General features: G+C 40.0%; 1 protein-coding gene across 8 annotated transcripts in view; it reads right to left on the bottom strand.

Moving 5' to 3' along the window:
• Positions 1-25232, bottom strand: part of ABHD18 (abhydrolase domain containing 18) — a 71155-nt gene that overhangs the window by 16446 nt on the left and 29477 nt on the right. For 5 of the 8 annotated variants that reach the window (XM_073017623.1, XM_073017619.1, XM_073017620.1 and 2 more), the window contains 3 exons: positions 4347-4485; positions 1366-1455; positions 333-434 (listed from right to left, as the gene is read on the bottom strand). In XM_073017623.1, the coding sequence (XP_072873724.1) occupies positions 333-434; positions 1366-1455; positions 4347-4485 (331 nt within the window). Of the gene's footprint in view, positions 1-332; positions 435-1365; positions 1456-4346; positions 4486-9700; positions 9729-11460; positions 11534-11891; positions 11977-12084; positions 12164-25232 lie in introns of those variants that run through there. The other 3 variants (XM_073017624.1, XM_037991812.2, XM_037991815.2) reach the window with 3 other exon arrangements.

Below are 25232 nucleotides of genomic sequence, written 5' to 3'. Positions count from 1 at the left end.
GCCTCCTGAATAGCTAGGATTACAGGCATCCAACAACACATGCGGTTAATTTTTCTATTTTTACAGAGATGGTGTTTAGAGATGGGTTTGGCTGGGCTAGTCTCAAACTCCTGACCTCAAGTGATCAACCCACTTCGGGCATCCCAAGGTGCTCGGATTACAGATGTCACTCACCATGCCCGGGAAAAAATGAAAAATTTTTGAAGTTAAAAAATAGTATGTACGGCTAGCTATGTTTTTAAAAATTTGCTATTCTCTTTAAAAACCTGAATCATTAAATATACAATCAACTCCCCCCTCCACCAATGTTGGGTGGAAAGTGAAATACTTACTCCACAGTATTCAAGCATGTGAATAATTTCTTCTTCATAAACTGTCTGGGTATAATATTGCTTTTCCAGCTCCCGCCAATTAATTGATTTACTCAACACACCCTGAAATAATAAGCTAAATTAAGATCAAACCACATCATAAGGCAATTTGCCCAATACTTTTATTATTATTACTGTGTGAGACTACCTATCTTTTTTTTTTTTTTTGGCAGACGAAGTCTCACTCTGTTGCCTGGGCTGGAGTGCAATGGCACTATCTCAGCTCACTGCAACCTCCGCCTTCCGGGTTCAAGTGATTCTCCTGCCTCTGCCTCCCAAGTAGCTGAGACTACAGGCATGTGCCACCATGCCCAGCTAATTTTTGTATTTTTAGTAGAGACAGAGTTTCACCAAGTTGTCCAGGCTGATCTCGAACTTCTGACCTCAGGTGGTCCACCAGCCTCAGCCTCCCAAAGTGCTAGGATTACAGGTGTGAGCCACCGCTCCCGGCCTGAGACTGCCTATCTTTCGCCTGCGTGTAAGGTTGGCCCTTAACTAGAGTCTGGGAAATTGACCAATAAACAGCTTTCTATACTTATATAAAACTTTTCCTAAAAGATAAGACTGTGTCACTGTATCTAAACTGCTTATATGAACAATGCAGTTTCTGCTGAACACCTGCTTTCCTTCTGAATTTTTGGTGCATGCTAGGCAGAAGTTATCCAAGTCACTAACCCTTGATAAAAACTCTGGACTGCAAGGCTCAGGGGAGCTTCACTGATGGACAGCGCTTTGCACTTACTGTCAATAATTATTGCTGGAAGAATTAAGCATGAACTGTAACACTCCATTAGGAGAGGAATCTCGGAAGCTTGTTCTTGGTTTCTTTTGTTGTAGTTAAGCCTTAATCATGATTACGACTATATCATCATACGACTCAGGAGTCCTATAATTCCTTCCATGAATCACCAAAGCTGAGGGTGGTTTTGGGGACCCCCAAAACAATTACCTCTAATTATATATAGCTACCTAATATTAATTACAATTAAATTACCGTAGTGAAGACCCCAGATGCTGTGGACCAAGACAGGCATGGAATCAATGGCATGGGCTTAGGCCAGTTGGATACCGCTAAGGAAGCCATCTGTAATATAACAGATAGTTTAGAGAGCTTCTGTAGAGTTTCTATTCAGTAAAATAAAAATATTTAATATTAATAAGCATTCAGTGCAGTAAGTTGGTCAGATAAACACAAAGTCTGCAAACATTTGTGAGACTGTCTAGCAACCTCATTAAACTTCCCAAATCAAAAATTCAACAACATTTAATTTCCCCCTTAGAAAGCAATAAAATGTAATAGAAAACTTTAAGTAACCTCAAGACCATTCACTGAGAGCTACTTTCTACTGTGTAAATATGGAGCAAAGATGCCGAGATGTAGATGCTGGGCAGCAGGATAAACACACTCATTACTTAAGTGACTTACTCAGATACAGCAAAATCACAACTATAAAACAGACCATTGAGGTGGACTGAGTATGCAAAGAATTTGGGAAACCACAAAGCAGATTATATAATAGATATAAAATAATGTAATGGTGTGTGATTAGAGAAGGGAAAATTACTCTCCCTTTTGGAGAAGGGAGAACTTTATCTTCTGGAAAAGTTACTTTCCCTTCTGGGCTGGAGGAATCAGAAGGGAAAGGCAGGCTTCATGAAATGGGTGAGTCTTCTAGAGGAATGAAAGATAGGGTCTTGTCTTCCATAGAAATAAATCAGTATGATCAAAGGCAAGATGGTGAGAATGCACAGGGTCTCATAGGGAAATAACCAATATGCTTCAGTTGGGATGGTCAATAGGCACATGTGGCCAATGGAGTGAGGGAGATATGTAGGGCTAGAAAGATTGATCAGGATCAGATTAGAGGTCCTTTGTTCTATAGATAATCGAGAATTAATAAAGAGGTCTGAGCAAAGGAGTAGTATTGTCAAAGAAGTGATTCAAAGAAGGTAACATGATAGTAGTTTACACGACTGAATAGAGAAGGGGAGAGTTGAGGTAGGAAGACCAGTTAATAGAGAGTAATCCAGGTGAAAGTTATAAGGACCTGACCTAGGTGATAACAATGGAAACACTACTAGGTAGGAATATAAATCCTTTTCCATCTTCTGTTTCACTGTCAGGTAGTTGTTTTGAATTTTTCTTTTTTTTTTGAGATGGAGTCTTGCTCTGTTGCTCAGGTTGGAGTGCAGTGGCGCAATCTCAGCTCACTGCAACTTCCGCTTCCCAGGTTCAAGCGATTCTCCTGCCTCAGCCTCCTGAGTAGCTGGGATTACAGGCGTGTGCCACCACACCTGGCTAATTTTTGCATTTTTAGTAGAGATGGGGTTTTACCATGTTGGTCTGACTGGTCTTGAACTCCTGACCTCAGGTGATGTGCCTGCCTCAGCATCCCGAAGTGCTGGGATTACAGGTGTGAACCACTGCGCCCAGTGTAGTTTTAAATTTGAGTGTTTTTGAACTTAATTTCAAATTCAAGAGAAATATAGAAACTTCATATAATAATAATTATTATTATTATTTTGAGATAGAATCTCACTTCTATCTGGGTCACCTAATCTGGAGTGCAGTGGTATGATCACAGCTCACTGCAGACTCAAACTCGGGGGCTCCCCCTCAGCCTCCCATGTAGCCACAACTACAGAGATGTGCCACCATGCCTAATTTTTTAAACAATTTTTTTGTAGAGACAGGATCTTACTACTATGTTGCCTAGGTTGGGGTATGATTATTTTTTAGGCCAGGTGCAGTGGCTCATACCTATAATCCTAAAACTTTGGGAGGCCAACCTGTGTGGATCACTTGAGCCCACACACAAACAAAATACTAATAATTTTTAAAAAATGTACTGAGTGACTAATATGTGCCATGTAATAAATCAGAGCATATTCCTGGCCCTCTATGTCTCAACTGCTTCATGGAGAAAACAGACTGCTGAACAAGTCAGTAAAGTACAGTAAAAAGTTACTAATGAGAGTTTCAAGTATAGTCTGGAGGTAAGGCTGGGTGTCACAGCTGAAACAGAAGGATAAGCTATTACTCAGCTAGGTGAAAGGGAATAAGGGAGCACTAGAGGGATGCTAGCATGTGACACAGCTGGAGCCCAGTGTGCACACAAGCTTTTGGCAGGTTTTGAACAAGACAGAACAAAGACAAGACTTAGAAAGATCACTGTAGTTAGGGTGTGGAGGAGAAATGGTTAAGGAAAAGATCAATAAGAGGCTGGGCTTGGTGGCTCATGCCCGTAATCCCAGCACTTCGGGAGGCTGAGACGGGTGGATCATGAGGTCAGGAGATCGAGACCATCCTGGCTAACATGGTGAAACCCCGTCTCTACTAAAAATACAAAAAATTAGCCGGGTGGTGATGGGCACCTGTAGTCCCAGCTACTCGGGAGGCTGAGGCAGGAGAATGGCATGAACCCAGGAGGCAGAGCTTGCAGTGATCCAAGATCAAGCCACTGCATTCCAGCCTGGGCAACAGAGCAAGACTCCGTCTCAAAAAAAAAAAAAAAAAAAAAAAGAAAAAGATTAATAAAAGACTAGAGACAGAAAAGCAATTAGGAATCCATTTTAGTACACTCTAAAAGGCAGACAAAAAGTAAAATAGGTTGGTGGTACTAGGGAGATAGATAAATGGAAAGTATTTTCCAATTCAGCTATCTTGACCAATGTAACAGCAAAATTGGGCATTTATACTTGAGACTTGAAAAGTTAAATTTTATAATTAATTTGTAATAAAATATTAAATCTAATACCTGAGATACAACTGTGGAACAGTACAGTGTCTATATAAATCATGCAAAAAATTAACATCATTACTTCATAATTGGAATAAGAGTTTGGAATCTGTTTCTGCTTCCTACTTTTACCAAAACTAATTCTATACCTAAAGTGAATTTTTAAAATAACCAGGTTCTCTAGATCTTATAAACATAAACATAATTAAATGTAAGCAGAAATAAAAAGGCTTACGTGTCCTCCCATGGATATTCCAGTCATTCCTAAAGGGCCGTAACCTTCCCTCTCTAGCCAGTGCAAGAGAGCTGCAGATTCTAAAACAAGAGCTCCTCCCATCACAAAAAGGTCAGACACATTTTTTAAGCTGGACCTCCTACCCTCACAAAACAAAATAGAAAATGATTATTTTATGTATTTACATGCTAATATGTGCAAATTTACAACAGGCTGCCAGACTTCATGTATTTCTTTTAAAGGACCAGATAGTTAGGTAAAACAATGTAATAAATTGGAATTAGGGCCAGGTGTGGTGGCTCACACCTGTAATCCCAGCACTTTGGGAGGCTGAGGCAGGGGGATCACTTGAGGTCAGGAGTTCAAGACAAGACTGGGCAACATGGTGAAACCTTGTCTTTACTAAAAATACAAAAATTAGCAGGGCATGGTGGCGCATGCCTGTGATCTCAGCTACGTGGAAAACTGAGGCATGAAAATCGCTTGAACCTGGGAGGTAGAGGCTGCAGTGAGCTGAGATTGCACCACTGTACTACAGCCTGGGCAACAGAGTGAGACCTTGTCTCAAAAAAAGAAAAAAGAAAAAGGAATTAGACAGCTGCTAACATTGGATTACACATCAAATCACCTAAAACTTAACAAAAATTGTGTTCCTGTTCTATAGCACATAATCTTTACTGAAATTATTATAATAGAATTTAAAGCATAACTTTTTTTTTTCTTTGAGACAGTGTTGCTCTGTTGCCCAGGCTGGAGTGCAGTGTCATGATCTTGGCTCACTGCAGCCTCCACCTCCTGGGTTCAAGCGATTCTCCTGTCTCAGCCTCCTGAGTAGCTGGGATTACAGGCGTGTGCCACCACGCCTGGCTAATTTTTGTATTTTTAGCAGAGACAGGGTTTCGCCATGTTGGCCAGACTGGTCTTGAATTCCTGAGCTCAAGTGATCCGCCTGCCTTGGCCTCCCAAAGTGCTGGGATTCCAGGTGTGAGCCACCACGCCCAGGCTTAAAGCATAACTTTTATTTTATTTTATTTATTTTTTTGAGATGGAGCTAGGCTGGAGTGCAGTGGCGTGATCTCGGCTCACTTCACTCCCGGGTTCAGGCCATTCTCCTGCCTCAGCCTCCCAAGTAGCTGGGACTACAGGCGCCTGCAACCACACCCAGCTAATTTTTTGTATTTTTAGTAGAGACGGGGTTTCATCATGTTAGCCAGGATGGTCTTGATCTCCTGACCTTGTGGTCTTGATCTCCTGACCTCGTGATCTGCCCACCTTGGCCTCCCAAAGTGCTGGCAGGATTACAGGCAAGAGCCACTGCGCCTGGCCAAGCATAACTTTTAAAAAAGGCAACATAAATAAAGAATTTAACCAAACACTAGGCTCATGTATTACTGAAATCTTAAATATGTTGCTTATTTTCACAAAATACACAATTTATGAATATAATAAAATATAAAACAAATACGTTTTTATAAATATACATGTTTTAAATAAAGACCAATTCAACTGGAATTTCATTTTTAGAAGCTAATTTTACACAGAAGTATATTTCCTTATAAAAAGTACTTAAGCTGGGCGCAGTGGCTCACACCTGTAATCCCAATACTTTGGGAGGCCAAGGCGGGCAGATCACGAGGTCAGGTGTTCGAGACCAGCCTGACCAACAGGGTAAAACCCTGTCTCTACTAAAAATACAAAAATTAGCCAGGTGTGGTGGCGCGTGCCTGTAATCTCAGCTACTCAGGAGGCTGAGGCAGGAGAATCGCTTGAGCCCAGGAGGTGGAGGTTACAGTGAGCCAGACATCATGCCACTGCACTCCAGCCTGGGTGACAGAGTGAGACTCCATCTCAAACAAAAACAAACAAACAAACAAAAGTATTTAAATATATCCTTTTGGGTCCTAGAACCATCCGTATACAGTGATTGAAATATATTTTATTTTATACTAAAATGACCAAATTAGAATCTATTTTTCAAAATGCAACTTGTATTAAGACACACATAACTGGTTACTGGATGAAACCTTGCCAAAGTTACAAAAATTCATTTTACCAATGATTATTTATCGTATGCCTACACATAATATGTGCAAAGAACCAGGTGCCAGAAGGAATGCCAAGCATGAAAAACAAAATCTTGGCTCCCAAAGACCTTACTGCCACTGTCCTACCAAGTTCTCTCGGAGCTCTAAGTCCAGAAGGTAGAGTTTCTGTTTATGGAAACTATGCTATCCTTCATCCAAACAGATCATAGTCATACTTCATCAGAAAAAAAATCCATTTATTCTTATCTTTGTTTCCTATCCTCAAGTCATTTTTCTATTTATGATTACACAATTTCCCCAACTTTTTCTTTTAGCCTTGTATGGGAGCCTTGAATTCTCAGGTCTCCCAGTTTGCTCTTTTAGAAGTTACTGATATGAAATTCTGGGACAGTGGTTATTTATAACGGTAGACTCGGTCTCAAATTGTTTCAGCATTTTTGCTGAAAACAGACTTAAGATGGCTTTTTAAAAAGAAAGAATGCGCAAGAGAGAAGTATCTGTGATTTAAATTGCAAACCATTTCTTTTTTCTTTGAGACTGGGTCTCACTCTCATTGCCCAGGCTGCAGTGAAGTGGCTTGATCATGGCTCACGGCAGCCTCGACTTCCCGGGCTCAGGTGATTCTCAACCTCAGCCTTCTGAGTAGCTGGGACTACAGGTGTGCACCACCATTTCTGGCTTTTTTTTTTGAGATGGAGTTTCGCGCTTGTCATCCAAGCTGGAGTGCAATGGGGTGATCTCGGCTCACTGCAAGCTCCGCCTCCTGGGTTCACGGCACTCTCCTGCCTCAGCCTCCCGAGTAGCTGGGACTACAGGCGCCTGCCACCAGGCCCGGCTTTTTTGTATTTTTAGTAGAGATGGGGTTTCAGGGTGTTAGCCAGGATGGTGTTGATCTCATGACTTTGTGATCTGCCCACCTTGGCTTCCCAAAGTGCTGGGATTATAGGCGTGAACCACCGCACCCCGCCCAGAACTTTTGATTTCCCTCCCACAACATCCAATTCATAAACAAGTCCTATTATTTAAACTTAAATATATCTTGAACCCAGGAAAACTTCTCTCCATTTCCACTGCTACCTAAAGTCACTACTCTTTCCTGCACCATTCCAATAGTTTCCTATTTGTTTTCTCTGTTGCTTTATTTATTTATTTATTTTATTTTTTGAGACGGAGTCTTCACTCTGTTGCCCAGGCTGGAGTGCAGTGGCATGATCTCTGCTCACTGCAAGCTCCGCCTCCCGGCTTCACGTGATTCTCCTGCCTCAGCCTCCCCAGCAGCTGGGACTACAGGCACCCGCCACCACCCCCGGCTAATTTTTTGTATTTTTCAGTAGAGACAGGGTTTCACCGTGTTAGCCAGGATGGCCTCGATCTCCTGACCTTGTGATCCACCCGCCTCGGCCTCCCAAAGTGCTGGGATTACAGGCGTGAGCCACGGCGCCCGGCTTGTTTTCTCTGTTGCTACTCTTGCCCCAGTAAACCAAAGTAGGTCTTAAAAAATATAAATCAGGCCACTCATCTGCTTGAAGTCCTCTAGACACTTCCCATTGCACTTTCAGATCATTCACATTCAAAGCATGATGGCCTTTCACAATCTGGTCCTTGTCTTTTTTTTTTTTTTTTTTTTTTTAGACGGAGTCTTGTTCTGTGGTCTAGGCTGGAGTGCAGCGGCATGGTACTGGCTCACTGCAACCTCCGCCTCCTGGGTTCAAGTGATTCTCCCGCCTTGGCCTCCCCAGTAGCTGGGGCTATAGGTGCATACCACCACACCTGGCTAATTTTTTTATTTTTAGTAGAGACAGGGTTTTACCATGTTGGTCAGGCTGGTTTCGAACTACTGACCCCAAGTGACCCACCCACCTTGGACTCCCAAAGTGCTGGGATTATAGGTGTGAGCCACTGCACCCAGCCCTTGCCTATCTTTCTGACCTCATCTTGTACTACTCTCCCCTCCTGATGCTTACATGGGGCTTTTCATTTACTTTTCCTTCTCTGTGGCTGATCTTCTTCCAAGTCTTCATGCAGGTGGCTCCTTCTCATTATATTATGTTTTCATATATAATACTGTTACTACACTGCACCCCATATTACTCTTTATACAATTGCCCTGCTTTACTTCATTCATTGGGTATTGCTAAAAATCTGAAATCACCTTATTTATTGTTATCTATCTCCCACATACAAACTTTATGAGAAAATGTTGTCTTATTGTTGCAGTATTTCCAGGGTCTAGGTTCAAATATTTATTGAATAAACCAAACGAAACACAGTATAGATTATGGAAACGCCTTGAAGTTTATCATTTTAAAAGAATGAAAAGAGAAAGTTTATCTTCAGATTTTCTTTTTTTTTTTTTTTGAGACAGAGTCTTGCTCTGTCATCCAGGCTGGAGGGCAGTGGAGCGATCTCGGCTCACTGCAAGCTCCGCTTCCCGGGTTACACGGTTCTCCTGCCTCAGCCTCCTGAGTAGCTGGGACTACAGGGGCCCGCCACCGCACCTGGCTAATTTCTTGTATTTTTAGTAGAGACGGGGTTTCACCGTGGTCTTGATATCCTGATCTTGTGATCCGCCTGCCTCGGCCTCCCAAAGTGCTGGGATTACAGGCGTGAGCCACCGCACCCGGCCTATCTTCAGATTTTCTATACTATTCATTGTAACAATAAAGTGTCTAATTACACAATGTAAATGTACCTTAAAAAGGAAAAGGTAGGCTGGGCACGGTGGCTGACGCCTGTAATCCCAGCACTTTGGGAGGCCAAGGTGGGCGGATCACTTGAGGTTAGGAGTTTGAGACCAGCCTGACCAACATGGTGAAAGCCCATCTCTACTAAACATACAAAAATTAGCCGGGTGTGGTGGTGCATGTCTATAATTCCAGCTACTTGGGAGGCTAAGACAGGAGAATCGCTCGAACGCCGGAGGCAGAGTTTGCAGTGAGCTGAGATCGCACCAGTGCACTCCAGCCTGGGCGATGGAATGACTCCGTCTCAAAAAAAAAAAAAAAGCAAAACAATAAAAACCAAAAAAGGAAAGGGTTTTATCATTTCTTCATTTACAGTTTCACAACTAAACTATATATTAAGTCTACCTATTAAAATTTTTTATTGTATTTCCTTAACAGACATTAAAATGCAAAAATCTTAAAAATAAAAATTAAAGTCAGTATTCATACTACAGTTTTACAACAGAACTCCCCCCATAATATTTAGATATTCAATTTAGAAATGGTTAACTGAAGGCAACCAAAATTTTAATACTGCTGGATATTTGGTAAAAAGACTGCAAAAATGAAGGTGATATATACTTACACTTGGTCCTTGGGTTTCCTGCAGCCATTTAAGAATGTGGGTCAAAGAGAAAGTTTTAAAATAATTAAATAATTTTGTTTGAGAGTACATTAAGTAGTTAAATTTTCTACAATTTAATACTGAAATAACTCCATTCTAATTCTCTTAAGTAGGCTGTTTAGTTCTTAAATTTTCAACTTAATTATTTTCCTTTTTATTAAAAAAACCCCCAGCTTTATTGATATCATCATATATCACATAATTCAGCCAATAAAGTATACCTATTAATGTTTTCAGTAAATTAACAGGGTTGTACAATCTTCAATTTAAATTTTAAATGAAGTTTATTGATTTTTTCATTTATATAATTTTTATTATAGAAAATCCAAAAAGTACTAAAAAGCAGATTAAAGAACAACTACTTAATCTACAGACAACCAGATTACATTTTGGTATATTTCTCTTTATGTACACTTTTTTTTTTTTTTTTTTTTTTTTTTTTTTGAGGCATAATCTTGCTCTGTCGCCTAGGTTGGAGTGCAGGCAGCTCACTGCAACTTCTGCCTCTTGGATTCAAGCGATTCTCCTGCCTCAGCCTCCCAAGTAGCTGGGATTACAGGCGCATGCCACTATACCCAGCTAATTTTTGTATTTTCAGTAGAGATGGAGTTTTGCCATGTTGTCCAGGCTGGTCTCAAACTCCTGACCTCAGGTGATCCTCCTGCCTCGGTCTCCCAAAGTGCTGGGATTACAGGCGTTGAGCCACCGTGCCAGGCCAATGCACAGTTTTTGCTTTGGATTTTGTTTTTAGTTTTTTTGCATACCTGTGCCACACCATAGAGTCTATATCCTATTTTCTTTTCTTTTTTTTTTTTTGAGACAGAGTTTTACTCTTTTTGCCCAGGCTGGAGTGCAATGGCGTGATCTTGGCTCACTGCAACCTGTCCCCTGGATTCAAGTGATTCTCCTGCCTCAGCCTCCTGAGAAGTTGGGATTACAGGCATGTGCCAGCATGCCAGGTTAATTTTATATTTTTAGCAGAGATGGGGTTTCACCATGTTGGCCAGGCTAGTCTTGAACTCCTGACCTCAGATGATGTGCCCACTTCAGCCTCCCAAAGTGCTGGGATTACAGGCGTGAGCCACTGCACCTGGCCTATATCCTATTTTCACATCAGAAATACTTGTCATACATTATTGTAAACTTTTTAATAATAATAGTTAAAACTTACTGAATGCTTATTATTTATCAGGGACTGTTCTAGATAGTATTAATCATTTAATAACCTCAATAACCTAAGAGATTATTCCTATTTATCAATGAGAAAATTGAGGTATTAAAAGTTTATGTAATAGCCAAGGTCACAAAGGTAGTAAGCAGTAGAGAAATAAATATAACACAGGTAGAGAAATAAATGTAACACAAGCAATTGCATAAAATTCCAATATTATGAACCACAGTTTACATAACTATTTCTATTTTAGACACTGAGCTATTTCTAATGCTTTACTGTCTAAACTAAAGCTATACAAACATGTTTTTGTTATTTAATTATTTCTTAGTTTTTATCCTTAGAATAAATTTCCCAGAATCAAAATCATTTTGTCAAGGGATATGATGTTTCAAAGCTCCTGATACACATGGTAAAAAATGTTTTCCCAAAGGGTTGAACTAATTTTCCGTCATTAATAACAAGAGTGCCCATTTCAAAGCAGCCTCACCAGTACTGTGTTTTTTTCTTAAATAGTTGATCATTATTGTTTTAACTCTACATTTATTACCAGCAACGTTGGACATTTCTTTATATCTGTGCATCAGTTTCATTTCTTCTTCTGTGAATAGTCTGACGTCATCTTGAAAATTAAGTTAAGAACTGTCTAAACCTCAACTGATACTGTAAATGCATTTAAAACATGAGTGTTTCCTTAATAGTAAACATTTGACTTACTAATATTAAAAATCTAGCATAAGTCTCCCAAGAAATAGAAGTACAATTTCTTTACTGCACAATAGAAGTACAATCCTTATGTTAATTTTTAAGAGGCATGAAATAGTCTTTCTCTCCTTTTGATTATTGCTTCTTAAGTATTTTCTGAACTGATGACTAAATTTAACTGGTTTAGAAAACTTGGTTACTATCATTTATTTTGATGACTAACTATATTAATAAATAAACAAGGCAAAAGATTTCTTAGATATCACAAAAGGATATAATAAGGGTTTTCTAACAATAAAGAAGCCATTCGGGCTTCTTTAATCATAGGACGGGCCATTAGTGTTCGTCGCCTCCAGTAATGCTAAGGAAAGAAAAGAACACATACTCAAAAGAATACAGTAGCCACATCTGTTAAGGAGAACATGTTAACAAATTATCTGGAGATTAAGGCATTATAATAAAGTCTTACATGATCTCCTGTTCCAGCAAGATGAATGCATACAGGCCTATATTTGCTGTTCCATTCTTTAGGCACAATAAATTGGAACCTATTTTTAAAAGCAAAGACTTATCAATAAAATTCTCTTTAAAGGGCTTTCAATAAAAACTTTCAATTCTTAAAAATTTTACACAAATTATTTGAGAGAAAAGATCTGTCGAAATTTTAACATTCAAATTGTAATTAACTAAATTAAGTTGTCCAAACACTACAAAGATATTGTAAATCTGCTTTCTGTTAGGATATTAAAATATTAAATACAACATAAACACAGAATTTATTGTCACTATTCTTTACCTTGTTCAATATCACAATTTTATAAATACATAAAGGAATTTTCTTATCTTGTAGAGACACCACCGTATATGAGTAAGTCTTAAAAGAAGTAACTATTAGCCGAGCGCAGTGGCTCATGCCTATAATCCCAGCAGTTTGGGAGGCTGAGGAAGGTGGATCACCTGAGGTTGGGAGTTCGAGACCAGCCTGACCAACATGGAAGAACCCTGTCTCTACTAAAAATACAAATAAAATTAGCCAGGTATGGTGGCGAATGCCTGTAATCCCAGCTACTCGGGAGGCTGAGGCAGGAGAAGCACTACAACCCAGGAGGCAGAGGTTGCAGTGAGCCAAGATCGTACCACCGCACTCCAGCCTGGGCGACACAGTGAGACTCCGTCTCAAAAAAAAAAAAAAAAGAAAAAGAGAAAAAAGGAACAGAGTCTCGCTCTGTCACCCAGGCTGGAGTGCGGTGGCACGATCTCGGCTCACTGCAACCTCTGCCTCCCGACTTCAAGTGCTTCTCCTGCCTCAGCCTCCTGACTAGCTAGGACTACAGGTCCACGCCACTGTGCCTGGTTAATTTTTGTATTTTTAGCAAAGATGGCGTTTCACTATGTTGGCCAGACTGGTCTCAAACTTCTGACCTTGTGATCCACCCGCCCCAACCTCCCAAAGTTCTGGGATTACAGGTGTGAGACACCGTGCCCGGCCAAAAGAAATAACTCTTTAGATATAGCTCTGACTTTTCCTCTTTGCAAAAGAAATGCTTGGCTGTACAAGCTGTTGATGAATCAATAAAATAGTTTATGTTGTCTTTTTAAAAAACTTTTAGTATATGATAGAATCTGACTCATTAAAATGTTGATACTAACAAGTCAAGTCAATCCATGCCAGAAAACAAAAAACACAAATGCGCAGATAGTTTTCTCTATTTGTCTTTTTTTTTTTTTTTGAGACAGGGTATTGCTGTTACCTAGGATGGAGTGCTGCAGCATGATCACAGCTCACTGAAGCCTTAACTTCCTGGGCTCAAGTGATCCTCCCACTTTAGCCTCCCAAGTAGCTGGGATTACAGGTATCTGCTACCAAGCCCAGCTAATTTTTTATTTTTTGTAGACATGGGGTCTCGCTATGTTGCCTAGGCTGGTCTCAAACTCCTAGACTCAAGCGATCCTCCTGCCTTAGCCTCCCAAAGTGCTGGGATTACAGGCATGAGCCATTGCAACTGGCCTTTGTTTTTTTCTTAATTGTAGTATTTTGTTCCTCATTTAATGTTTTATGTTTTTTCTTTTAACCTGTACGACTTCTTTTTTTTTTAAACTGTGGTAGAATATACATATCATAAAATTTACAATTTTAACCATTATTATTTTTTTTTTAGAGACAAGGTCTCACTTTTTAGCCCAAGGTGGAGTGCAGTGACACAATTATGGCTCACTGCAGCCCAGACCTCCTGGGCTCAAGCAATCCTCCCACCTCAGCATCCCAAGCAGCTGGGACTACAGGCATGTGCTATCACACCTGACTAATTTCTTTCTTTCTTTCTTTCTTTTTTTTTTTTTTGAGAGACGGAGTTTTGCTCTTGTTGCCCAGGCTGGAGTGCAATGGCGTGATCTCGGCTCACTGCAACTTCCGCCTCCCAGGTTCAGGCGATTCTCCTGCCTCAGCCTCCTGAGTAGCTGGGATTACAGGCATGCACCACCACACCCAGCTAATTTTGTATTTTAAGTAGAGATGCAGCTTCTCCATGTTAGTCAGGTTGGTCTTGAATGGCTAATTTCTTTTATTTTTTGAAGAGACAGAGTCTTCTTATGTTGCCCCAGATGATCTTGAACTCCTGGGTTGAAGTGATCCTCCTGACATGGCCTCCCGAATAACTGTGATTACGGACATGAGTCCCCACACCTGTCCGTTTTAACCATTTTTAAGTGTATGATTCAGTGGCATTAAGTACAGTAATGTTGTGCAACCATCACTACCATCTATCTTCAAAACATTTTCATCTTCCCAAACTCATTTCTCATTTTAATTTTCTTAGTAGTTTATATTTTAGAATTACTATCATAGGAAAAGACTGTACTGTCACCTGAAGGTTTGACCTGAGGTGACTAGATTCTCAAGCAACATAAAACCTCAATTCTGAGCTGAAAACTTTGCTTGGACAGAATGGGTAATATCACCACTTATCCACTGTCAATAAATTGCAGAATAGAACAAAGACAAATAAATTTAGGATGATTTAAGAATTATTTATGTTTTGTGCTCATGGGAACCTTTAATTTTCAGTTCCATAATGAGAATTGCCACTGTTAACTAACAGCTTTGCTTCATTTTGCATTCTGAGCATTGTCCTGTTTCCTGATATTTTAAAGATTTTGGGGAAATGAAAACATTTACAAATTTTTTCAGTAGAAAGCTGGACATCTCTGCTATTATTTGTACTTTCCTTTTGATCCACAGCAATGCATGTAGTGACTTCATTATTGGATAATAGCTTTAATAGGAATTTTTTATTGTAGTATTAACTAGCTACCCACCTAATTCGACTATCTTTTAACAGTCTTCCCCAGTGTCCCATGATGAATGGGTATAGGCCATGTGACTCCTCTGCCACAGCTGACTGGGCCAAGCATAAGCCAAGTTAGGGCAATGAGATTTGCTCTTTTGGTAATATGGAATTGGGACAGACTATAGTTAGATTCTGTTGAGCTTTTGGATATGAAAGCTTTTGGATATGGCACAACCCCGTCTCTATTAAAAACACAAAATTAGCTAGACATGGTGGCGAGTGCCTGTAATCCCAGCTACTTGGGAGACTGAGGCAGGAGAATCACTTGACTCTGGGAGGCCGAGGTTGCAGTCAGCCAAGATTGCAGGGCCACTCCATTCCAACCTGGGTGACAGAGCAAGACTCCATCTCAAAGGAAAAAAAAAAAAGAGAGCAATGGAGCCTTGCTCTGTCGCCCAGGCTGGAGTGCAATATCATAATCTTAGCTCACCACAACATCTGTCTCCCGGGTTCAAGTGATTCTCCTGCTTCAGCCTGCAGAGTAGCTGAGATTACAGGTGCTCACCACCATGCCCAGCTAATTTTTGCATTTTTAGTAGAAATGAGGTTTCAACATGTTGGCCAGGCTGGTCTCGAACTCCTGACCTCAGGCGATCCACCCGCATAGGTCTCCCGAAGTGCTAGGATTACAGGCGTGAGCCACCATGGCTGGCTCCAGCATGTTTCTAACAGGAATCTCAGAAAAGAATGGAGAGAAAACAGGAGAAAAAAAAGTGGCAAAAATAATAGATGAAAATTTATCTGTTTTTTTTCAAACTGAAAGGGTCTTCTAAGTGGCAGGCACAAAGAATTAAAAAAAAAAAAACAAAAAAAACCCAAACCAAAACAACAACAACATCTAACCACTAAGGATACAGAAAAGACCACAAAAGTTTCTAGAGAAAAACAACTGGTTACCTACAAAAGTAGAAGAATCAAGTTGGTATCAAGTATTTCATCAATAATGCTGGAAGACAGAAAAAAACACACCAAAGCCTTCTAAATTCTGAAGGAAGTTATTCTGAACCAAGAATTACATGAGTAGGCAAGGGGTTAACTAAGTATGAGGGACAATAAAGTCATTTTTACATATGAATAACTCAGAAATTTACTATCTACAGAACCTCAAGGAAAAAAGTATCAGAAGCTATAAGGACAACACTAGCACATCAAAAAGTTATCCACTACAATCAAGTGGGCTTTTATTCCTGGGGTGCAAGATTGGTTCAATATATGCATATTAATAAAGGTTATTCACCACATAAACAGACTTTAAAAAAACCACATGATCATCTCAATAGATACAGAAAAGGCTTTTGATAAAATTCAACATAACTTCATGTTAAAAACTTTCAATAAATTAGGCATCAAAGGAAGATACCTCAAAATAAGAGCCATCTATGACAAACCCACAGCCAACACCATACTGAATAGGCAAAAGCTAGAAGCATTCCCCTTGAGAACTGAAACAAAACAAGGATTCCCATTCTCACTACCACTATTCAACACAGTATTGGAAATCCTAACCAGAACAATCAGGCAACAGAAAAAAATAAAAGGCATCCAAATAGAAACAGAGGAAGTCAATTATCTCTCTTTGCAGTCAATATAATGTTATACCTCAAAAACCCCATAGACTCTGCTAGAAGGCTCTCAGAACTAATAAATGACTTCAGTAAAGTTTCAAGATAGAGATAGAAGATTAATGTATAAAGCTCTGTAACATTTCCTTTTTTTTTTTTTTTTTTTTTTTGAGACAGAGTCTCACTCTGTTGCCCAGGCTGGAGTGCAGTGACCAGATCTCAGCTCACTGCAAGCTGCGCCTCCCGGGTTCACACCATTCCCCTGCCTCAGCCTCCCAAGTAGCTGGGACTACAGGTGCCTGCCACCACGCCCGGCTAGTTTTTTTTTGTATTTTTTTAGTAGAGACAGGGTTTCACCATGTTAGCCAGCATGATCTCGATCTCCTTACCTCGTGATCTGCCCGTCTCAGCCTCCCAAAGTGCTGGGATTACAGGCTTGAGCCACTGCGCCCGGCCCGCTCAGTAACATTTCTATACACCAATAACATCCAAGCTGAAAGCCAAATCAAGAACACAATCTCATTTATAATAGCCACACAACAACACACACAGAAACCTAGGAATACAGCTTACCAAGGAGGTAAAAGATCTCTACAATGAGAATTACAAAACACTACTGAAAGAAATCAGAGACAACATAAACAAATGTAAAAACATTCCATACTCGTGGATAGGAAGAATCAATAGTTAAAATGGCTGTACTGTCCAAAGCAATTCACAGATTCAATGCTATTCCTATAAAACTACCAACACCATTTTTGACAGAATTAGAAAAATTATTCTAAAATTCATATACGGAACCAAAAAAGAGCATGAATCACCAAAGCAATCTTAAGCGAAAAAAGCAAAGCTGGAAGCATCACATTACCCAACTTCAAACTATACTACAAGGCTATAGTAACCAAAACAGCATGGTACTGGTATGTTGGTATAAAAACAGACACATAGACCAATGGAACAGCATAGAGAACGCAGAAATAAAGCCACACACCTACGACCACCTGATCTTCGGCAAAGTCAGCAATAACAGTCAAAGAGAAAGGACTCCCTATTCAATAAATGGTGTCAGGATAGCTGGCTGACCATATGCAGAAGATTGAAATTGGACCCATTCCGTTCACCATAAACAAAAATTAACTCAAGATAGATCAAAGGCTTTAATGTAATACCTAAAACAATAAAAACCCCAGAAGAAAAACCTAAGAAATTCTGGGTTCAGCCTTGGTGATATGGTTTGGCTGTGTCCCCACCCAAATCTCATCTTTAATTCCCATGTGTTTTGCGAGGGACCTGGTGGGAGGTAGTTGAATCATGGGGGTAGGTCTTTCCCATGCTGTTCTTGTGATAGTGAATAAGTCTCACGAGATCTGATGGTTTTTAAAAGGGGAGTTTCCCTGCACAGGCTCTCTTCTCTTGTCTGTCGCCATGTGAGACATGCCTTTCACCTTCGGCCATGACTGTGGGGCTTTCTCAGCCACATGGACCATTAAGTCCATTAAACCTCTTTCTTTTGTTTGCCCAGTATCAGGTATGTCTTTATCAGCAGTGTGAAAACAAACTAATACACTTGGCAAAGAATGTATAAGTCCCCAGAAGCAATTGCAACATAAAGAAAAGAGACAAGTGGGACCTAATTAAACTAAAGAGCTTCTGCACAGCAAAAAAAAAAAAAAAAAAAAAAAGAAAGTAGCAACAGGCTGAGACAACCTACAGAAAGCAAGAAAAATATTCACAAACTTGCATTCAATAAAGGTCTAATACCCAGAATCTATAGTAAACTTAAACAATTTAACAAAAACCAAATAACCCCATTAAAAAACAGGCAAAAGATACAAACAGGCAGCCTTCAAAAGAATAATAATCCCATCACCCAGGTCATGAGCATAGTACCTGATAAGTAGCCTTCCTAGAGATTCCTCCAGAATCTGTATTATTTGCACTCATTTCTATAATGACCATGTATTATTTTGTAATTTTAAAACAATCTAAATGAGGGCTCTAGCTAATATGTTGTCACTGTTTTGTTTTTAAATAGAGTGAAAAAATCCTGTTTTTTCCCACATCAGCAGCTCACCTTCACCTAGGAACCTCTTTCATTCTAAGCCATGGTAGGAACTAAGCCACCAGAAGGCTACTTTCTTATTTATTTTTTAATTCTATTTTTGAGATGCAGTCTCACTCTGTCACCCAGGCTGGAGTGCAGTGGTGCGATCTTGGCTCACTGTAACCTCCATCTCCCAGGTTCAAGTGATTCTCCTGTCTCAGCCCACCGAGTAGCTGGGATTACAGGCATGCGCCACCATGCCCAGCTAATTTTTGTATTTTTAGTAGAGATAGGGTTTCACCATGTTGGCCAGGCTCATGTTTTATATATATATATATATATATATATATATATATATATTTTATATATTTAAATGAGAGTTTGCGTATAATAACAAACTCATTCTACCTTGAGTAATCAAGAAATCAGTGAACAAGTGTATCACTTTCATAGCTACATAACTGCTTTGCTTTGGATTCTAGACACTAAAACCCAATATTTCATCCCAATAATCATTCAAAAGATTTTTAAAGTTCCTAAGTATGTAAAGCATCATAGTGGCAGAGTTAAAGACAAACTATAGACTTAGACAATTCATATAATTTAAAATGTAACGTTTATAGGTTACTAGAATAAACTGTTTTGCTTTTATCTGGTTTAGTTCTTTGCCTTTTTGGGGGGGCTACATTTAATAATGGCATTTGCAGAGAGAGGGAAGTGGAGAAAAACCAGAAAGACCTGAAGAATTAGAGCTGGATGCAACGGTGCCCACCTATAGTCCCAGCTACTTGGAAGGCTGATGGGTAGAATCACTTGAGTCCAGGAGTTTGAGACCAGCTTGGCCAACAGTGAGATCCAGTCTCTTAAAAAAAAAAAGTCAGCCGAGAGCAGAGGCTCACACCCGTAATCCTAGCACTTTGGGAGGCCAAGGCAGGTGGATCACAAGGTCAGGAGATCGGGACCATCCTGGCTAACACGGTGAAACTTCGTCTCTATTAAAAATACAAAAAATTAGCTGGGTGTGGTGGCGGGCGCCTGTAGTCCCAGTTACTCAGGAGGCTGAGGCAGGAGAATGGCGTGAACCTCGGAGGCGGAGCTTGCAGTGAGCCGAGATTGCACCACTGCACTCCAGCCTGGGCAACAAAGCGAGACTCCATCTCAAAAAAAAAAAAAAAAAAAGTCTTGAAAAATGTACACAGGATAAGACAAATTAGACCAAGTCAAAGAAAGACAGAGAGAGAGAAGAGGAAGTGAGATAAAGAAGTGAAGCTGGGGATGGTGGCTCAGGCCTATAATCCCAGCACTGTGGGAGGCTGAGGCGGGAGGATCCCTTGAGCCCAGGAATTCAAGACCAGCCTAGGCAACACAGAGAGACCTTGTTCTCTACAAATAATAAAAATATTAGTTGGTTGTGGTGGTGCATGCCTGTAGTCCCAGCTACTCAGGAGGCTGAGGTTGGAGGGTCGCCGGAGCCTGGGAGTTCAAGACTGCAGTGAGCTATGATTGCACTACTGCACTCCAGCCTGAGCAATAGAGCATGACGGTCAGAAAAAAAAACCCAAACAACAAAAAATAAACCAAAAAAAAAAAATGAGGAGGAGAAGGAGAGGAAGAAGGTGGAGGAGGAGGAGGAGGAGAAGAAAGAGAAGGACAAGAAGAAGGAAGAATAAAGAAGCAGGGAAAGTGGAACAGAAAGTAAGGAGGGAGGGAGATGAGAGCTAATAAGAAATGACTAAGTTTTTCTCTGAGCCAACAGCTGCTATGGTTACATATCTTTAATCATACATTTGCCTACTGCTGCTAGGTCGTACACTGCTTTTCTTAATCACTTGTTGCCTTTGACAAGGCTGAAAGCAGTACTCTACAAGTTTCAAACCACAAATTCCAAAAGACAAATACCTAGCTTTTTGAGTCTAGAAGGAAGGCAGACTGAAGAGGATTGAGATTCAAGGAAACTCTAATTTTAGTCATATGAAATGAGCATTCCTTCTACCCCGCCCTCAAAGAACTCCTTGTACTGATTCTGCCTAGTCTTTTGTTGTTACTTTTTCCTTTTTAAAATAAGAATATCCTTTTGACTGCCTAGTCTTTTGAAATGTAAGTCTTCAACACTCTTTCATCATATTTCCTGATCTCCGGAGAGTACAGTAAGATTGTGTATGTGGCAGGGCTCAGTGGCTCAAGCCTGTAATCCCAGCACTTTGGGAAGGGCCGAGATGGGCAGATCATGAGGTCAGGAGATCGAGACCATCCTGGCTAACACGGTGAAACCCCGTCTCTACTAAAAAAAAATACAAAAAACTAGCTGGGCGTGGTGGCAGGCGCCTGTAGTCTCAGCTACTCAGGAGGCTGAGGCAGGAGAATGGCATAAACCCAGGAGGCAGAGCTTGCAGTGAGCTGAGATCCGGCCACTGCACTCCAGCCTGGGCGACAGAGCGAGACTCCGTCTCAAAAAAAGGATTGTGTATGTACATCTGTATTAGACACAAATCAATTAGAAAGTGTGTTGTGGGAAGTCAGGGACCCCGAACAGAGGGACTGGCTGGAGCTGAGGCAGAAGACATAAATTGTGAAGATTTCAGGGACATTTATCAGTTCCCAAAACTGATACTGGTATTTTTTTTTTTTTTTTTTTTTGAGGCAGAGTCTCGCTCTGTTGCCCAGGCTGGAATGCAGTGGCCAGATCTCAGCTCACTGCAAGCTCCGCCTCCCAGGTTTACGCCATTCTCCTGCCTCAGCCTCCTGAGTAGCTGGGACTACAGGCACCCGCCACCTTGCCCGGCTAGTTTTTGTATTTTTTAGTAGAGACGGGGTTTCACCATGTTAGCCAGGATGGTCTCAATCTCCTAATCTCGTGATCCGCCCGTCTCAGCCTCCCAAAGTGCTGGGATTACAGGCTTGAGCCACCGCGCCTAGCCAATTAATACTTTTATAATTTCTCACGCCTGTCTTTACTGCAATCTCTGAACATAAATTGTGAAGATTTCATGGACATTTATCACTTCTCCAATCAATACTCTTCTAATTTCTTATGCCTGTCTTTAATCTCTTAATCACATTAGCTTCGTAAGCTGAGAAAGTACATCACCTCAGGACCACTATTGTACAAATGGATTGTAAAACATGTGTGTTTGAACAACATGAAATCAGTGCACCCTGAAAAAGAACAGAATAACAGCGATTTTCAGGGAACAAAGGAAGATACCCATAAGGTCTGACTGCCTGCACAGTCGGGCAGAATAGAGCCATATTTTTCTTCTTGCAGAAAGCGAGTAGGAGAAATATCGCTGAATTCTTTTCCCAGCAAGGAATAACCCTGGGGAAGGAATGCATTCCTAGGGGTAGGTCTATACACAGCCACTCTGGGAGTATCTGTCTTATGAGATTGAGATAAGGACTGAAATATGCCCTGGTCTCCTGCAGTACCCTCAGGCTTACTAGCATTGGGAAATTCCAGCCTGGTAAATTCTAGTCAGACTGGTTGTCTGCTCTTGAATCCTGTTTCCTGTTAAGATGTTTATCAAGACAATGCATGCACAGCAGGACGTAGACCCTCATCAGTAATTCTAATTTTGCCTTCGCCTGTGATCTTTATTGCCCTTTGAAGCATGTGATCATTGTGACTTACTCCCTGTTCATACACCCCCTCCCCTTTTAAAATCCCTAATAAAAACTTGCTGGTTTTGTGGCTTGCGGTCACCATCACAGTCCTACGAATATGTGATGACACCCCTGGAGGCCCAGCTGTAAAATTTCTCTCTTTGTACTCTTTCTCTTTATTTCTCAGATTGGCCAATACTTAGGGAAAATAGAAAGAACGTATGTTGAAATATTGGGGGCTGGCTCCCCCAATAAAAGTGAAAAGGTGAGTGAATACTATTTATTTGAACAGTTAAATTTTGACTCTGCTCAGGTCATATCACATTAGTTTTATAAAAGATTTTTGCTAAATACTGGTTTTCCAGCACATATAAATAAATATGTAGCTGTCTACTCCTTTTCCTCTACTAGTCCACACTCCTTTCAACTTTAATTTCTTTATTCCTGCCTGTATCTTTCCAGCAAGCCCTAATTCAGAAGTGAGAAGACGTTAAGTACCACACAGTTAAATAAATTACCCAAGGACAGGGAGCTGAGTGGCTGAGTCATGGCTGAGACATAAGTCTTCCTTATGTTAGACACAGGGAATTATCAGTACCTACACAGAATTTTTTACAGCCAAGGAAAATTTGTATGCAACTTTTTTTTTCCTTTTTAGAATGAGTAGAGAACTACTGAATGCCATTTATGCCATTTAAAGACAGTAAGAATGATTTTTAAAACATTGGCAAAAACTATTGTTGTAATCATTAGAAAAAAACAGAACATAATATTAAAGTCTTATTTTTCCTGCTTATAACATTGAATTTACTAATTTAGTTACATACTTATATTTAAAATGATACATATATTTAGATTTACTGCTGTTAAAACCATCAAAATAAAGTAGCAGTGAAAATTAAAGTATTATTTTTCCTGTTTATCTTTATTTTATTGATATGTATTTAAAATGTTATAAAATTTAATTTTTAATTTATTTTTTATTTATTTATTTTTTATTTTTTTGAGACCGAGTCTCACTCTGTCGCCCAGGCTGGAGTGCAGTGGCGCGATCTCGGCTCTCTGCAAGCTCCGCCTCCCGGGTTCATGCCATTCTCCTGCCTCAGCCTCCCGAGTAGCTGGGACTACAGGTGCCTGCCACCACGCCCGGCTAATTTTTTGTGTTTTTTTAGTAGAGATGGGGTTTCACGGTGTTAGCCAGGATGGTCTCGATCGCTTGACCTCGTGATCCACCCGCCTTGGCCTTCCAAAGTGCTGGGATTACAGGCGTGAGCCACCGCACCCGGCCTAATTTTTAATTTTAAAGTTTAATGTATATATATTTAAAATCACATGAGTCTATTAATTTAGAAATATTGCTCTTTCTACTCTCTAATAAACCACTATTCTTTTAAAAATAAAAACTAGATCAGTAGTAAGCATGAAATCAGAACAGGAATTATCTACATTTCGTTATTTTAAGTAGTATCTTACTTCTTTGGTTCAATTTGGAATATGGCATAAAAGTAACATCTGAAGTAATGCTGAAAGGATAGCTGGTTTTGTTACAAATACACACACAGATATATACATATACATACACACATATTTCTATAAATGGAAAAAAATATCATGAAAGCCTAGAGCAGTTTATTGGCAAGTATGTATAATTTAAAATGAGTGCCTGGCTGGGCCAAGTGGCTCAAGCCTGTAATCCCAGCATTTTGGGAGGCTAAGGCAGGTGAATCACTTGAGGTTAGGAGTTTGACACCAGCCTGGACCACATGGTGAAATCCCATCTCTACTAAAAATACAAAAATTAGCCAGGCGGGTGGACGTAGTGGCATGTGCCTATAATCCTAGCTACTAGGGAGGCTGAGGCATGAGAATCCCTTGAACCTGGGAGGCAGAGGTTGCAGTGAGCCAAGATCGCATCACCGCACTCCAGCCTAGGCAACAGAGTGAGACTCCATCTCAAAAAATTTAAATAAATAAATAAATAAATAAATACATAAAATGAGTGTTTTATCCCTCAATATTTGAGGAACCTAAACCCAATTATGTGAAAAATATTTTTTACCTCTGATGCTGAGAAATGAAAATCGCATAGAAGACATATAAACTATCCTCAAAGGAATACTAATATTTTACCAGAAGATAAATATTAAATTTTCCTGAACTTTTATTACAATTCAATCTTGGGTAATATTTGAATACTAAATTATGCCATGTTACCATAAAATTATTTAAGGTTGCTCAAATGGATATTTTCTTTTTGTTTTGTTTTGTTTTGAGACAGAATTTTCGCTCTGTCACCCAGGCTGGAGTGCAATGACACGATCTCAGCTCACTGCAACCTTCGCCTTCCTGGTTCAAGCAATTCTCCTGTCTCAGCCTCCCGAGTAGTTTGGATTACAGGCACCCGCCATCATGCCCGGCTAATTTTTGTAGGGACAGGATTTCACCATGTTGGCCAAACTGGTCTCGAACTCCTGACCTCAAGGTGATCTGCCTGCCTCGGCCTCCCAAAGCGCTGGGATTATAGGCCTCCCAGAGCCACCACATCTGGCCTGAATGCTATGTTTTAAAATATTATAGTTCATTTGGAATTTTGACATAAGTACATTTCCAATATAGGCTGTCCAGAAGATACATCACAATTTCATGAGCTATTTTACATTACATAGGGAAATCCATAATTTGTGATCTATAAATCCCGTCACCACAGATCTTTAGCAGTCTTAAAACTGTTCTTTTAAGAGAAAAGAATGCTTGCAGTTTCCTTATTTCATTTACCTGATATATTTTTCTCTACCTCAATAAAAACAGAAAGTGTGAAAAAAGAGACAGAATCATGAGTAATAGACCAAATGATAATAGGACAAATAGGTTTCCCCCTGTGGATTAATCTATACTTGGCATAGCCTTAAACTTTTCCTACTTATTTGACAATATAAGCAAAAGTTCAAAATCTGCACAAATCTTATAAATACAGAAATTCCATGTTTAGCAACTTATGGCACAAAAATAATCAGAGAAGCAGGTAAGGAGATATACATAAGGATGGTCATTGTGATGTTTATAA

Source organism: Chlorocebus sabaeus, chromosome 7, assembly GCF_047675955.1.
Source record: "Chlorocebus sabaeus isolate Y175 chromosome 7, mChlSab1.0.hap1, whole genome shotgun sequence".
In the NCBI taxonomy this organism is placed as follows: Eukaryota; Metazoa; Chordata; class Mammalia; order Primates; family Cercopithecidae; genus Chlorocebus; species Chlorocebus sabaeus.
Note: the sequence above shows the minus strand (reverse complement) of the source record. Positions and strands in the feature narration are given on the sequence as shown.